At 40.2% G+C, this 18,051-nt stretch overlaps 1 protein-coding gene across 1 annotated transcript in view; it reads right to left on the bottom strand.

The window, feature by feature from the left end:
- Positions 1-18,051, bottom strand: part of necab2 (N-terminal EF-hand calcium binding protein 2) — a 122,681-nt gene that overhangs the window by 103,161 nt on the left and 1,469 nt on the right. The window contains exon 2 of the mRNA XM_053318851.1: positions 14,528-14,552. Within this exon, the coding sequence (XP_053174826.1) occupies positions 14,528-14,552 (25 nt within the window). The remainder of the gene's footprint in view (positions 1-14,527; positions 14,553-18,051) is intronic.

Genomic DNA, 18,051 nt, shown 5'->3' with positions numbered 1-18,051 from the left:
AACATGCCATGCCTCTGAATCTGGAAAACTGGCATACTCTGTAAAACATGCAGAGATTGATTGGTTTAGTTTTTTTTTTAAAGCAAAGATGGCTTAATGAGGGATCTTCATACAGCTGTAAATAAGGATCCCTGTACAAACAAGTTCTCAGTGGAGGACTTTTTTAGGGGAAGAGGAAGTTGGGGCTTTAACTTTGGTGTCATGGCAACAGCAGCCCATAGGGCCTCATGGGAGAGGGATACTGTAACCAGGGGCAACAGAGTGGTAACTAGGGTTACTGTACACTTGATCTGAGCAGAGGTAAACTGTGTGTGCAGGGCTTTATTAGACTTTTAAAAGCCTCTCATTTTTATCTTCATGTGCAGTCGCTCTGCTGAGATTATCACACGGCTCTTGAATAAGCTATTTTGGTAAATCTGAATTCCAAAATATATGTATTGTCGGAATTGTGTGCAAGTTTAGTTCACAGCAGATAAAGAGGTGTAATGATCTCACATAACTCTGGCAGTGCAGAAAATACAAAGCAAAGTTTGGAAAGGACAGATAAATAGAGTCACTGCTCGCTGCTCCATCCCGACTGCTTCCCCAGAGAGACCTTTAGGCTGTTTTTACGTACACGGCACACACACACACATTCAGACACACACAGAGTTAATTATGTGGCATGTAAATGTCATGTCTTAAGTGGCCCTGGTGCTTTCAGACTCATAACAGGGTACCCACATACTCTCCTGAGTGGCAGCTCCCAGCCGTTGCTCATTAAGCAAGGGAAAGTCAGGAATTAGCAGCCGCTGTTAGATTCTCTCCCAATATGAAGCTCATGGAAGAACAAACACTTAGCAGCTTTGCTTCTGATGATCAGCACTGTCAATCAACTACTGTAGCTTTCTTTCACCATGGTAACACCCCACCCTCCACCCACCCTCTGCATTTTCAAGTGCTATAAGCAGGTACTTCCTCTGATACTAATGGTGCAATCCAGCAACAAGCACATTTGATGGTGAGATAATGGTTGCTAAGTCCAAAAAAACCTGCATCGTCAGATATCACACACTTAAAGAGCTTTTTCAATCAAAATCCACATGCACCATCGGACTGGGCTGAGATTGTAAATTGGGAAAGTTTAAAAAAAGTGAAACATCCTGTATGTCCTTGGGAATTTATGCTCTCCCCAACTTTGATGTGACAACTATGTACTCCTCTCTCTTCTCCTCTCTTCCTCAAAGGACTCAAAGGTCAACTTGATACATTTTTGTGTGAAAGTGATTTAAACCTACTTCACCCTAAGTTCATGATTTGCTCTGATGAGATCCCCTATTGATTGTTAAATTACTCAAAGTTGCTCCGGTTTGGTTCCTCCGTTCACTGTGCATGTGTACATGCGTGTGCACGTACGTGTGTGTGTGTGTGTGTGTGTGTGTGTGTGTGTGTGTGTGTATGCGGCAGCACCATCACTACACTCCCTGCTTATCAATGAGACGACCAAAGACATGTATAATATAAATTCATATATTCAGTCATCAGTGCCCTTTTTTCACTTGTGCACCTGTCTTCTTGAGCTTGTTTCAATATTACTGGAGCAGTATTTTAAATGTGGAGGCTAAACATGTTGTAGCCTTGACTGAGACGGCTGTGACATAACACTGACCTGCTCTAATGGAACATGAACTAATGGATCATGTTGTGCTCGTCTTCCAGCCGTCAGCTGCTCATTATATTTTTGTTTTCCTTCATACAATCAGTTCATAGGAGCATTTCATTCTCTCTTTTTGTTGAATATCTGCTATCTTCACCAAACAAAACCATGCTTATATTTAGTGTGACTGTCCATGTCATGGCTGGTCAAATTATCTCAGGTTCTGGTTGTGCAGAAATGCAGATTAAAGCGTGCACTGTGTAAATTGACAGAATTCAGAGTAATGTATATATTTGTGGTACTCTGTAAGCCAACAGTAGACCTTTTGGAGCAGTTTACGTCATAGCAGGTAACACACAGTTTAACCAATCACATTACTGTTGGCTCATCACTAATGCAAATATAATATGTTAATGTAAAATTGTTATTATAACTGTTTCTTATGTACACCTGTTCAGTTGTTGTGACACCACACATGACGTCAGCTAGCCACCTAGTCTTAATTTTTCCACACACACACACACACACACACACACACACACACACACACACACACACACACACACACACACACACCACTTACACACTGCAGCACATACAATCACTAGGTGTAATCTGCTCAGGACACAATACAGCTCTGATCTCATCACTGTTTGTCTGTTCCGATTCTCAAGAGGGCCGCTGTGTGTGTGTGTGTGTGTTTGTGTGTGTGTGTGTTTGTGTGTGTGTGTGTGTGTGTGTCTGAAAAGGTCACATCAGTGAATCAATGACTGCCTCTCAAACATCTGCTGCTGAAGTAGAGAATGTGGCTGGACTGATTAAAGGCTTTGCATTGTTCTTGATTATTTGTTTATACTCATAATTTCCCTCGCCTCTGCTTTCAATCCTTCCCTTCCTCAAAACATCAATTAGGACTGCTTAACACCTGTGTGCAGATTCAATAAAGTGACTGTAAAGGTTACTGTCGATCTATGAAAGGCAAAACCAATTAGGCAAATGTGCATTTTCCACTTAAGAGTTCTATTCTGTGTAATCAGAGACTTTCAGAAGACTTTTGGTTTTGGTTCAAAAGTGAAAATGATGTTGATTTAGAGGCTTGTCTACTTCATTAAGAAGCAAATTCTGCACTGCTATCCATCTTAAAGATCAAACCATATTTTTGATTATCAAAGAATCATTAAAATTTTATGAAGTCTGTTAAGTTCCCCTGTTTTCTGTCTTCCCTTTTCTTTGCCGCATTCTCTTTTCACACGCAGTGAGCTCTGGCTGCTTTGGCAAGATCAGGGGATGAACGAAGGATGTAGAAGAGTAAAGTGAGGGTAGAACAGACATGATTACACAGGCAGAAAGATTAAGGGTGAACCTTAGAGAGATGGACAGTGAGAGACAAACACGTAATAGGTAGAGAGAGCTGGGAAGGGGTAGTAAATATACAGGAGGTGAGGGACATGGAGGTGAATAGGGACACAGGGAAGGATGGATGGATGGATGGATGGATGGATGGGTGACAAGTGCCCTCTCATCCAACAGGCAGCTTGGTGTTTGTTGCCAGATGTGGCTTAGCCAGGGAGAGGGTGAGGAAGGGGATAGGCGGAGGAAAATGAGAAATCAAACAAAAAGCAGTTGATTGAAAGAAAAATTGAAGGATTTAGTTTGACTGACAGAATGAAAGAAAGAGCAACTGAGCCACCGTTCACCTGAAAATCATCATCTACAATTTGGGGGAAAAAAGCTATAAAAAAAAACTGTAATAGAATAAGCTATAATAGAATACATTAAAAGGAAGCATAACTTTGGAGTTCATATATTTGAAATCAAAAAATTGAGGCTACACACAGGAAAAAAAAGATTATGCAAAACGTCCAAATCCAACCATGCCTTATCCTTTTTTCCCAAGCAGGTGCCCCATTCAATACAGCTTCCTGCCTCTACCCGCAAAAAAAAACAGTTTATAAAATTACAATTTTGCATCTAAAGTCTGCAATTGCCAACCTTTTGCTCTTGCACTTTTTTTTTTACCATACAAATATACCAAGCAAATGCCCCTGTGAATGAGCCAAAAAAAGTGGGGATTGATTCCAACCCAGAAAGCGTCAGGTGAGGAAAACGTCTTCAAAGGGCGTCTTAACTCTCAGCCTTTGATCCAAATCCAGGCGACCAAGACGGCGAACAAAGAGACCTCAATCCCCTCTAGTCTCCACCCTCCCTCGCTATTTTTTCTCTTCTCTTTCTCTAGGCCACTAAAGGAACCTGCACTGAATCCATTTCACTTTTCACTCCACCTTCACATCACGTCACCCCCCGCACCACAAACTTTACTCATTCATAGAGCCACGCTGTATTGTGCACCTAGTTATTGTACTACAGAATAATTAAATGAACAACAGTCACTCCTATTGACTCGTACACATTCAAAAGAATAATTCAATCCCATGGGTAAACACACTGCTTTGTTTTGTTGACAAGCGTCAGAAAAGAAAAGATCAACACCACTCTATCTGTATGCTAAATATGAAGCTACAGCCAGCAGCCAGTTAGCTTATTAACATATTAAAGTACATTAAGCTGTGTTAAGCTGTTATCACAGGTTTAGCTTGCAGAAAGAATTTTACAGGCCTCACACTGCAGAGATCAAGCAATGTCTAAGCACAGGGAGACAAAAGCTACTCTTAATTGAAAGCTAATTCTTTCTGAACAAAGGTGAGTTGAGACAGCGAGAAAAAGAGAAACAAAAGTTTATTTCTTTTTCTTTGACTCTGTGTTGGAATCCAATACTCTAAGAAGTAGGGCTGGATATCATTAAAACAATTTGAATACCAGTACCAATCCAAGTACTCTGTCAGTAATACCGATACCAAATGAATACTTCATTCTATACCCGTTCCACATTTTTTGCACTGGCTTTTATCGCCACAACTTTACCAAGCACAGGCGGGTTGTAGCTGCTGTGGCAGTGGGCCAATCACGTCGCATTAAATCGAAGAACTTATGCGTTGATTGGCTGTGAGCAAGTCAATACAAATCAGTCATATTTTCTAGCTCTGGGTGCAAAAAGGATCAGTTGCAGGTATAGTTTGACAATCCTACTTGGTATTGATTTATTTCAGTCAATATGTTAAAGGTATCGAGTAACGATACCCAGCCCTACTAAAAAGCATGAGTCTGTATGAGTTCAGTATTCCAGTAATATGCACACGACCTGCTGCCCGTCCACAACCCTGCAGCTGAAACACACACACAAGGTACTGAGATGAGTGTGGAAGAAGAAGATTTTCTATCACCAGCAGAGTGAACAAGCATCTATCCTATCTACTCCTGTCCACACCAGATGATGGCTGCAATGCACCGCTGAAAGAAGACATTTAACTGTGTTTCTATTGTTTAGGCTTTGGCAGAAGTTATTTCAAACATACCAATAGAAGGATGCATTTTACACCTCTATTGTTTGTTCAGTCTGCTATCGGGAAAACAATGTACTGGATTTCCAAGAAAAAAGCAGTATGGTGAGAAAACAAACCCATTTTTTCTTTCATGCCTGTCTTTCCGGCACAACTTCCCATTCCTATTCACTCGTCTCTTCCCCGTCTCCCTCGGCATGAGGCACTCTGGGGCTTGTTAGCAGCAGTGTCAGTGATTAAAGACTTCAGGTAATTAGATACACATGACACCATTCTGACTGACTGGCTCACTGACGAGCTGCAGCGTCTAGCGGCACACAAGCTGAATGTTTGTGCTGTGAGGATTTGCTGGGTTTTTTTGTCTTTTGTGATGCTACGTTCATTATGTCTGGGTTTTGAACAGTTTGCTTCACAAATAAGCAATTTGGAGATTTCACCTTGGTTTTTAGAGGATGATGATGGGTATTTCTTTACTATTTTCATTCATTGTAGAGAAGAAATGATTTAATCAAGAAAACTATGGGCACATAAATCGATAATGAAAATAATTAATTGTGGCCCTAACATATAGGACCCTTTATTAGGGTCTTTTAGTTTAACCGGATGCTGAACAATACTTTTTTAGGTATCCAAATTGTTCCAATTTCAACTTTCATGAACTAAAAACTTCTTGAAATGCGATGATGAAAAGTGATGCTATGACTACACTTGTACTCTGGGAGTCTGGGGTTACACCATGGTTATGTTACCTAGACAACCTTGTCACCACAGTAGCAACTTGTTAAGCGATGTAGCCGTAACCTAAAGTATACCCTGCTTTATAGACAATTTAAAATTAAATGGTACCATAATTTACTAAATTAACATTATGCTGTATTCAAACAAGCAATTGAGACCATCACTGAGATGACAATGAGATAATAAATCATTTGAAAGAAAGATTCATTTTCTCATAGATTTCTATACAATCAGATTTCTTGTTGGCGCCAGTGGAGTTTCCCCCTGCTGGTCATTAGATAGAAGGCAGGTTTAGTTTCCACATTGGCTTCACTTTTCAGACCCAGAGATACCCGCTGGGTTACAATACTGTTTTATCATTTATGGACCAATCATCAAATGTTTTCATATCAAGCAGTTTGATTTGGAAGTAGGATGGTTTCTGTTTGAGGTTGTTACTTGAGCCTGTTGATTATTCTGACCACAAATGCTCATGAAGCATAGCTTTTAGCTATAGTTAGTAATGTCCAATAGCCTTATTAAGGTTTTTCTTCCTGAGGAAAATGCATTGGATTTGTTACTGTGTAGCTGCTCTATCCTTGCTATAGAATTTGCATCAAAGTGGGTTTACATCACAGCTTGGCTTACATAGCTTACTGATCTTTCATACCTACAGTATCAGGGTTAGTTTGACTCATGTTTTAACCAGAATAGTCAATCTGCACATTTCATTTTGAGGGCTATGAGTGGCAGATAAATTGGCTTACACCAACAGAACACTAACTGCGAAACCAGCTGGTTGACATGAAGTCCTGCTGTCTGAAAAAACTACACCCAGCCTGATGGATGTCAGGAGTCTAAGTGAATGACCTACTGCTTACTGTCTGCCAAACACTCCAATAAGATCAATACAAAATCATAGTGAAATTAAACAAATTCCACTTTAAGAATCAATGTTGAATAAAAAATAATTGTTTTTGTGGAATATGTTTGACTGCTTTTTTGGCAGAGTTAGATGAGAATTTCGATATCACTCTCATATCTTGAGAATGGAATCAGTCTTCTCAGCTTATCATCATAACTCTAGCCAAGCAATAACACTTTTTTCACAAACTTATTCCTTTGAACTACAAAAGTGTTGAGATGTAAACCTTCCAAATTTGACCACAGGTTTGGAAGACAAAATTAACAGAGATGTAATTCAGCCTCTTTTCAAGACCTCTGGACCAGTGAATCAGCTGGCTGCTGTTGAATAAACCATGAACCAAATGCTCCAGTACAGCCCCATCACGCTGGCTGTCTGCAGGCCGCCTCATCTCTCACTAATGTCTCTCCCTCGTGTCCTGTCTCTCTTCACTTGTCAGTTTGTCTCTCTCCTCTGATTTATGTCTTGCTTTTCTCACTGTCTCATTCTTTCTTTTGACAGCGACAGTGACAAGCTCCCTCTTTATCCAAATTTATGTCCTCCTCCTCCTTCACCTTGTATATCCTCGCTCCTTTGACACCTGCTTTCATTCTGTTTCACTCTTCTCTCTTCGCTTTCTGTTTCTCCTGTTTTCAGTTTCTCTCCTCCTCCTTCACACTATTTTTGACTGTTTTAATCTACTTTTTCCTCCCACATTTGCCATCACACTATTTTTGACTGTTTTAATCTACTTTTACCTCCCACATTTACCTGCTTCTGTCTGTCACATTTATCTCTGTGCTAAAACCTTAGCGGTTATGGTCAACAACACCAGCCTCATCGTGAAGAAAGAACAAGAACTTCACGAAGAAACTCATCGTAATGTTTCCATGACACACAGTAGGTGGTGCTAGAGGCTGACGAACTACCAGATAAACATGCTAGCCACCCAGAACACGCTAGTTAGTCAAATAACTCTCTGAGCTTCTTTGTATAGTCTCTGTGCTGTTGCGTTTACTTCCCTTGGTGATTGCACATAATTTCAGTCAATTATTAAAGAGGGCAAAAAAGTTCTGAGTTAACTCGGTTGCTAAGGTGACAATATCATAAAACTTACTCAAAACCATATGTGTACCACCCACTCCTGTCTCCAACTAATCTTTAGTTGAGGAAAGAAAACCCTAACCCTAGTTTACCCTTCAGCAAAGGAAGGTTTAAAACTTAAAGCTGTTTTGGACTCCGAGGCTCTCTGTTCCTACACTGTGTCCAAGTTTGCAAAAGTTGCTTGCTTTTTAATAATTTTTGGGCTTCTTTGCCTTTATTGGACAGTTGGTGGCAGAGAGGCCAACAAGAAACAAGGGAAGAAAGAGAAAGGTATATAACATGCAACAAATCTGAATGAAATGGAATGACTTTGCATCAAAACTTTGCCATTTTAAATGGAGTGACCTGCTTTCACTGAGAAATAATGATTTTTTTCGAGGGGAGCACATCTGCCTTTAGGCTCTTTTTTGAAGAGAGTTAATAAAATAATCTTAAAATCTAGTGAGGAAGTTGCTGATTTGGCATTGCTGACTATACATTACATAAGATCAATATTATATAACCCTGAACCCAGAGTACCTGGAATTCAGATACATTAGTGATGAGGACAAACTTCCACACAAAGTACAGTCAAAGTTTAGGAAATGTTTGGAACGGTGACTGGAGTAATAGGAAGTAAGGAACAATCATACTCAGGAACAATGACAGGAAGTAATAGCAGTAATAGGAACTTAACATAATAGCCTTTAGGCTATGGCTAGCTATGGCACTGTACAAATACTGTGCACAAAGGCAATGCTTTCGAAGCAGGAAGTGGATCTGCTGTATCAGTTGCAAAATTATCAGTTCATTCACAAAAAACTGACAAAAAATAAACAGGTAAATTAGTAATTAGTAGTAAATTAGTAGTCAGGATGCTTGTCAAGATCACAAACAGTTACACACAGTCTACACTCTCAGCATACAATAGACACTTGTTAAGGCCAGTATAAATAAAATTAATTAGGCAGAAAAATCAATGACACATCCTTCCATCTCCAGTAACATGCTATACTGAGTACTATATATATCATAAAAGAAAAAGTGAGTCTAACTGTACCACCTGCCACATTGTTTGACTGACAGGTGATCTGACAGGTGTTAGTGTACAGCTTAGAACATTTGCTCCCAAAATCTCCACACCAAATAAAAACAAAATGATAAAGCCAGTTTTATTATTCTAACAGTCATGAGCTTTGTCTGGCCAGAAAAGCAGCTGCACCCTCCTATTTGCTTTTAGCTGTAATGTTGTAATGCTGTCTAGTCTTGACAGTGTGGATAAACAAGCCTCCCTAAACTCCGTCTGCTTTCTGTCTCTATGTCAAACACAGTAACGATAATTAGCAGATGGCCAATGAGTCACAAGGCAAGAGGCAAGAAAAAAAACAAATCTACCCGCTAAATGAGACTACAGATACAAAATTCCTTTATGTGTCCCTGGTTGTGTCAATGGGTACATCTCAAGTCTCTTAACTGCATCCACGTTTCCCTCACTTGCGTCTTTTGCTTGCGTCTTATTCTCTTCCACTGAGGAAGTGTGGAGAGACGCAAGGAAACCATGTGAAGATAGGTAACAAGGAAATATCTTATTAGAGAAATGAGACGTCCCTTCCTCTGAAGCGTCATGTGAAGTGACATCCATTTCTGATGATGGCAGCAGCTGATCACAGCTGGATCAGCTGTCAGTCGGCTTTAACAGCTGTAGAGACTTTTGATGGAGTTTGTGTCTGCACATATGTGCACTGTGTTAACACTAATAAAGGTGCACAGTTATCACTGACAGAGCAGCAGTGTTTCCTCTCTGCAGACTGTTACCTGTTTGACAAACACCTGCACATGAATAAAAACCTTCATTCTGTATTAATACTGTGTACTGTGTCCTGCTCAGAGACACATTTCTACTGGCAGAATGTCTTTGTATTATTTATTTATTATATGCTTCAGTATTTACTGATATTCTGAATTTAAATTCATTATTTAATAACCCAGAATATGAATGGAATGTCTTTTGAACACTCCTCAGATCAGATACCAGAGCTTTGAGACTTCAAAATAGCAGACCATCCTCTGGTTCAAAGTGAGAATCAACTAAAGATCAAGTAATAGACTTGAGATGTACCCAGTGTCTCTCTACCCTGTTGTCAAAGTCCAAGATATCATGGAAATGTTTTCTTCCTTAATTAGATCAGGCATGCAAGTAGCACGGCTTCAGAGAAAATAAACTGGCACTGTTAAAGGCCAGTTCCACCCACACAGGTGTCTTCACTTAGTTGCATGATTAGACCTTTCCTCAAAATTGTGTGGGCATGTACACATGGTGCTTAACTGCCTCTGACTTTCCCTCTCTCTCCTGAGTTGTGTATGAAATCAGTGTTTTACAGAAGACATTTAGACATGTCACAGCAGTAAAAGTTCAGAAAAACATTATAAAATTAAACATTTAGCTGCTACAGTTTTAGGGTCCTGGTATTGTGCATTCTGGATCACTGTCACATTGACATGTCTTACTGGGACATTTGAACAGAACAGACATTAGTAATATTAATAGTATCTGTGCTTTTCCTACTCTGACAAGTTAACAGTGATCTTATCAGGCTTGGTAAGAGAAGACACCTGTGTGGGAGTGCAGGGCCTTTAAGGAAAGACTTTATTGTAGAGGTTTGTATATACTGCCCTCAAAAATTCAATTGGAATCTTTCAATACCAATCACACAATGCAGAGCACTGAACATGTTGCAGAAGAGATAATTACAGTAGTGCAAGTAGTGTTAGAGATGACAAGAAGGCTATAGGTCAACTAGCTCTGCCTCCTCCTGCCAGCTAAAGGAATCTCTGTAAAAGCTACAAATTGTTGCAGTAAGTGTGAAATTAGTATGACACAGAACCAGTACCAGTACCAGCAAAGACCCATTGATCAGATGTCATTATCCAAACACTGTATCCAGATACAGATTATGTAAATACCAAGTGTAAATGGGGCTTAAACTTACAGAAACATTGCATCAATAGTATGACACAGTACCAAGACTGGAGCTGGCATGTGAGCCAGCTGTCAATCAACACCCAGCAGACATCAAAAATACTATTGTAGGAGCCAAACTGTATATTTGCCTGTGTTTATGTATTTGTTTGGGATGCATAAATTGTGTCACCTGTGCGGATTGACACATGGCTGTGGTTTCATCCCATTTTACCTGTTCACTTGGGTGGCGGTGGGAGTTGAGACAAAGGGGGTTATAGTAGGGCTCCGACATTTTCTGTTGACCGTCGTCATAGTCACCATTTTATCACATCAGGTATTGCTCAATAGTTACAGCGCAACAGCTGTTTGTTTTTTGTTTTTCAACTCAATAAACATTATTAAAGCTTCATCTGGACTTCAGCACAGATATGTGTGAATGTGTCACAGAGTAATCGCTACAACTATGTCTTCATATCTTATTAATGGAGCAATAATCTCTAAAATGACCAGCACACTTATTAGAAGGCCCAAATTCTGCTGTTGAGACCATAATGACTCACTGAAATTGACTTATTGACTTTTCCTAGAGAGAAGTTGATACTTTTTGAATTGGAGTCTATTGGAGCCAGTATCTAGTGGCCGTCAGTGGCACTGCGCATTGAGGTACTGGTGGGATTTCCTCAGGCTGTAGTAGTTTGATTGGGAGTACTGATTAAATGATTGTTGGTCCTCCAAAATCTGAATACTGAAAAGCATAACAGGCCTTACAGAACAGACATAAAAATGTGTTTGAACACATGTATTCATGTTATAGATTAATGGTGCTAAAGATTAATTCACTTTTGAGACTGAGGACTGAGTGCAGTTACAGTTCATTTTTACAGTGTAATTGAAGTGCAAAAAAAAAAGAGTTATTTCCTTCAGTCGGCAGCCTAAAATGCTGCGAATCACTATATCATAACATTTCTATTTTACAGGCAAATATTAAGTTACATACTGCAGCAGCTCAATGGACTGTGGCGTAAGAGAGGTGCAACTGTGAGTGCTAACAGTAAACTAAGTGCTGATAAATGATGCAACTATTTCCGAGAATTATTAGCTGCTGGAAACACTCCGCCAGCTGCATAACAATGGTTGTGATGTGTGATCATCACAAAACACACGCGCATAAATATACATACTCATGCAAACAAGCTCAGGCGTACTGATACACGTATGCTTATATTACACACTGGCAAGCACACACACACACACACACACACACACACACACACACACACACACACACACACACACACAAGCTCACTGATGTAATGTTGCTTGTATTTGCAGTGGAGGTGGATGCATAATGAAAACACACACTTATGCAGACACACAATCCCTGGTTTGCTGTTTCAGCAGCTTGGGGGCAGGAAGGCTGGCCCTGAAATCTATGCCAGGACTGTGAAGACGGAACTTGTCCAATTAAACAATTACTGCCCCGCTGTCAGATATACAGTACATGCTCCTCTTCCTCTTTTCGCTCCACTTGTCTTTCTCTTTCTCTCTGCTTCTAGCCTCCTCCTCACCCCTTTTAGACTCTGCCACATCCTGCCTCTCCCTCTGCCAATCTCTCCCCTGCACCTTCCTTTCTTTTTTAACAATTCTCTCCGTTAGCATCTCCCTTCTCCCTCTCTCACTCATTAAAACAGTTCCCTGGTCTTCTCCCTGGAGAGAGAGGCAGGAGGATAAAAATAGCTCTTCTTCAGCTTGTGCTCACTGGTTCTGTCCTTCCAGCCTTGCGTTCTGTACATCAAATAATTACGATTCCCCGTAATAACCATCTTTTCTTCTTCTTCTCTTGACTTTCATGCTGTTCCCTTCTTGCTCTGCGGCCCCCTCACCCATCCATGCTCCTATCTGGCTCTGTGAAGACAGTTTGCAGTTGTGTATTCTAGAGACTGTGAACGCATAAAGTTGCCCGATGAAGAACAACAATCCTACAGTGGGTCGGTGATGGAGAAAGAGTGGCTCTATTGTTATACAGCTGGTCTCTGTGCGGGATGAGATCGGCGAGAGATGAAAATGTAAATCTTAAACTGACGTTCTGTGTCGGAGCAGCTGGTAATTAGGTGGCGTGGGCATTTAAAATGTTGACAGCCGATGCCACAGTCTGTTGCAAAAGCGACCCCAAGCGAGATGATAGTATCACATACAGCGATGATGTGAACAGTTAAATCATCTGTAAAAAATGCTACAACTTGTGTTTATGAATGGATTTTTTGCAGTGTTTATCTACACACACACACACACACACACACACACACACACACACACACACACACACACACACACACACACACACACACACCTATTGTGCTACTTAATGAAACAAAAGCTTGGACAGATGAGTACAACTAAGTAAGCCACCATGGTAGAGCACATTAGAGTGAACAGATATCTTCTTTACAGAGATAAATTTTGGGGATGTCGCAGTGCTGGAGAGGACGCAAAGGAGTAATCAACTCGGATAAGAGAAACCGCCTACACACACACACACACACACACACATACACACACACACACACACTGGAGGACCAAATGGCCATCTGGCTGCTATGAAAGCAAAAGCTTTTATGCTGTTTTCTCATTAGTTGAATTCTTTTCATTCTATCAGTGTGTCATTTTGTCAATGACACACTGATAGAATAAAAGAGGCAAGGAGGGAAAGGATGGGACAGAGAGAAAGAAGGGGTGTAAAGAGAGAAGAGAGATAGTGAAGAGAGAAGAAGATGAAGAGGAAGAGGGAGAGAAAGTGGCTCAGTATATGTGCTGTGCCAGAGGGTATAAACAAACCTTTCACTGGCACAGCTACACAGTAATATAAACTTTCCCCTCTGAAAACACTTTAATGTCCCACCATGCTAAAAATACAGCACACTGCAGGGGCAGCTCAGACAGCAGAGTTAATACTGAATAGTTCCCTGCTATAATAGAAAAGACCTCAGAGACAATCAATCTCACACAATCACCTCTCTGAAAACCAACCCAACAAGGCCAAACTAGTTCAAGAACAGGTAGAGAAAAAGAGCTAGACAATACTTAGAGAGCACATACATCTGTCAAGGCTGTACAAACCTCTTACGTTGTTATTTTATTGATAAACCTTTCCTACAGCTGACAACTGACATCTCATTGCTAGAAAAGCCACAAATGTAACACTGATGTTGTCTCTGTTATCTATGTTACACAGTACCATTAAGACAGCATGCACAATACCAGGACTCTGACACAGGTACACCTAATGTTTGTAGTTACACTTGTGTATACTTAGTCAAAATAATACCCAAATGTCTGAAAAAAATGTTGAGACATTATAATCTGCATCTGGATCCAGCTCTATCATATTCATAATATGTTTCTAAATTCACATAACTGCAGAACGTAAAAAGAAATTAATGAAAAGGACATCCTTTCATCTTTGCATCATTAAATCCTAACTTGTTTCTTGGCACAAGGGCTTACCTGTACACCAAAAGTAATTAAAAAGTGATGATTTTTAGATATGCTGTTGATTATGAGACAGGAAAACAAAGAAGCAGAGGGGAGCAAAATCTTAATCTTGTTGGAGATCATTAAAGTCATGTAATTCTCAGCTGAGATACTGGCTATAATGTGTCATACAAGACATGTACATACAGATAACATGTGTCATGTTAAATTAGCTGTCTTTTATATTGTACTTCTGTAATGGTTCGTCTTCATACACACACAAAACTATGTTAACTAACATTTTTAGTGGCAGTTTTTCTCTCCTGGTTCACAGAGATCAATTTAAAGTCACTCACCATCTTTGTCGGCTCTTCTGAATATCTGTGAACAGAGAAGGAGGCAGTACTGTTAGTATCAATGAAGGCATCTACAGTGAGCTGCAGGATGTCTAAACAGGAAGATTTGACAGTTTATATGAAAGCCGGTGAAAGACGGCAGCTTCCACAGTCTTAAATTCAAAATCTGTGTTTGGCAAAGTGTCTAGTTAGTAATTAGTAGTTATAAGGATTGGACACATGAAGTTGATTCTAAAGTTGAAGTTGATCTAAATTTGGATATCATCGTTTTGTCCGCTTTTTTGTCTGCTCCTCATGTTCGGTTTGAACATTTTCCAATACATATTGTATTATTGCATTGACCTAGATGGCAGACAACATACAGCTGTACATCATCTGCATAACAACATATCATATGTACTTACTATAGAAAGAAGTGGACATTTATACACTGATCAGTATGGTAGGTGATATTTGCACATGAGAAACTGTCATTTTCTGATTGGACCATGCAAGTTCATTTTGAGAGATGTGATATAAAGATATGATCAGCCAACAGATGCAGTGAATCAGTGTATATGTTGGCTGATAATAAAATTGTAGTACAGAAATGCCAAAGATACATACAGAACGTTTGAGGTGGCACCATTGCATAGTTTGCTCACCAGAGACTTGGTGAAGAATCTTTTAAAACAAAACTAATGTAAGGAAACATTAGACACTATATTGTTACCAGCTATATTTAAAAATATCTAAAATGCCATTTGTAGTCAGGCTAGAAATCCTACAACAGTTTTCTCAAAAACCTGGGACAGTAATGGTACCAAGGATATTGGTCTGTAATTGTTTAAGACAGCATTGTTCCTTTTTTTTTTTTAAAGGAACGGTGCAATTACAGGACAGTGAGAACATCATGTCAACCACAAACTAAAGTCACTACCATCCACTGATTGATCCCATTTTGAACTGCTTTCATTTGTAATTTAGTGCAACAGCTGTAAGCACTGTTTTCATCTTTGGCACAGTATGTCTTTTCTGAAGGAAATTACCCTCAAACTGTCACATTTACCTCAGACAGAGACAGAACACTGAACCTCAGAGTAAGAGTTACAGGGGAGTTTAACCTAAGATATAAAATGTCACTTCAGATCTTTTGGCAGGACGTTCATTAAAAGGACACCCTGTATTTTGAGACTGAAGCTGATGCTATGAAGTTTATAAATGAATATCCAGGCCTCCAGGTCAGAGCATTTATATAGCCAAGTTTTAGTGAAAGTGACAGATGGTTAAACACACGTAATGTGGTGTTTTTTAAGTAGAACCAAATGATAGATCCCAGTGGGTGAATTGTTGGAAATATAAATGATCAGTCTTGCATTCAATTTGTCAACTTTTGGTCTTAACCAGTGAGTCCACACAGAAACCCAATCAAATTCTCTCTCTCTCTCTCTCTCTCTCTCTCTCTCTCTCTCTCTCTCTCTCTCTCTCTCTCTCTCTCTCTCTCTCTCTCTCTCTCTCTCTCTCTCTCACTCTCACTCTCACTCTCATTAACATGTCTCCACTAGATAAGGGGCTGTGGTGTGATAAGACTTATTAGGAAGCCACAGGGCTGTAAAGTTAGTGTGACAGAGGATAAAAACTCACAAACATTATGCGCACACACACACACACACACACACACACACACACACACACACACACACACACACACACTCGCACGCACGCACACACACATAAACTCACTGATCTAAAGCTGATTGATGTTTACTCGCTGTGTACGTGTGCACCACATTCTGTTCATGTATGCACACTCACACACACACATGCAATTCTGGGAGCTAATTTATAGCTTCAGTGAAAGCATTCCTCTCTATGGAATTGAAAGTGTCAGGTCTGGTACTTTCATCAGTGTTTCAGAGTGTTACATGAACTGTTCCTCCTGACAACGACTGTCAGAAAACAGCACAATGACAAGGTGGAATACAGCGTAAAAGAAAAAGGTAATGGGGATGCAATAGATGAAATGAACCGACAGGATGACAGGAAGACAGTGAGAGGGAGACGCATGGAGTTACGCTGTGTATTGATTCATTAATATCATCTCTTAATCACATTAATATGCCAACATACAGCAAGGGGTGTATGTAGCCACATTTTGTTCACAATCACTTGGAAGACACTGAGATAGAATATAGTATAGAAAGAGGATGAGTGTGTTCTAAAAAGTTTCTTTGGATGTTTCGACACTATTTTCCTGCTGAGAACACCTGTCACCAGTGGACTGTTATAGCTTTGTGAAGCTGAAGTCATAAAGACCTTCTTGCCTAGAGGGGATGAGCGATAGATACTAAAAATATTTTGGGTATCGCTTTAACATAGGCAGGATATTGAAGTTTGAACACGTGAGAACAGAACTTACAACGTTCCTCACTTAAAAATGTGTACGACAAAAAAAAATGCCTCATGATTTTTCTCTGACTTTTATCATCAACTGTTTAAATGTACTTTTTTGTTCTGCTTTTCTGACACGATTTCAAGGCAATGTAGATGTGCAACAATGACAACAATCATGCCAATCTGAAAATAATCAGCATGCAAATTTAAACTGATCTCACAAATGTATCATTTTTGTCTTTTTTGTGTGCGTGCAACAAAACTATATCGACTCATTGAGAGATTCTTTACAGTTTGTCAAACTATAAAACACAGGCAGGATTCAGGAAACGACTGCAGCCATCTGAGCAGGCCAAAGTGAAAATCATTAACTACTGAGATGTGCAGCGTTCCAAATGACAAGCTGTTCTGCATTGTTCTGCTATTCCGGCTGCACCCTGGGGCGCGCTCAACTCCGCAGAAAAACAGCCGTCTCTGGAGCTGCTGGAGACAGCCAAGCTCGGAGAGGATGGGGAAAGTGTTTTCGGTGAGGAGGCGGTGTTTGTGTGTGTGTGTGTGTACATGTGTGTAGAGAGTTGTAGCTGAAATGAGGAGTGAAGAGAAAATGAGAAACGGGAAAAGGGGAGAAACTGACAGGATTCAACGAAACTGACGACCAGAGACAGAAGGACGGATGCTTTCCTTATGTTGCATCCTCTCCTCCTAACCTTATTAAGAATGGATGTTTTCTTCTGCTGGAGGAGGAGAGAAGAGAAGGATGTGGAGAAGGAAGGAGGGAGGTGAAGACGAGGGAGCGGGGGGATGACAAAGAATGAACGGAGTTAAAAGTGCAGAGAGGAAAGGTGCAGCGGGGTTCAGATGAAGGAGAAAAAAAGAACAGCAAAGGATGAGAAACAAGCAAGCAGCGAGGGTCTAATGAGGAGAATGCTGCCTGTAGGCACACGCACACACGCACCGACACACACAGTGCAATCACTCAAATCCCCTTGGAGTGAACTTTTTGGCCATAATAATAATGCTGGGGTCAATAATATCGGAAAATGGCAAGAACGATTAACATTTCAAAGTTCAAGCGATTGCAGAAAGTGAAGTGAAGAGAAAATGCCAGAATGAGTCGTGTCAGAAGGTGGGGCTTAGAGTGTTTATTGATC

The sequence above is a fragment of the Scomber japonicus genome, chromosome 5 (assembly GCF_027409825.1).
Source record: "Scomber japonicus isolate fScoJap1 chromosome 5, fScoJap1.pri, whole genome shotgun sequence".
NCBI classification, from domain to species: Eukaryota; Metazoa; Chordata; class Actinopteri; order Scombriformes; family Scombridae; genus Scomber; species Scomber japonicus.
The sequence above is the reverse complement of the archived record's forward strand: the minus strand, read 5'-3'. Positions and strand labels throughout refer to the sequence as shown.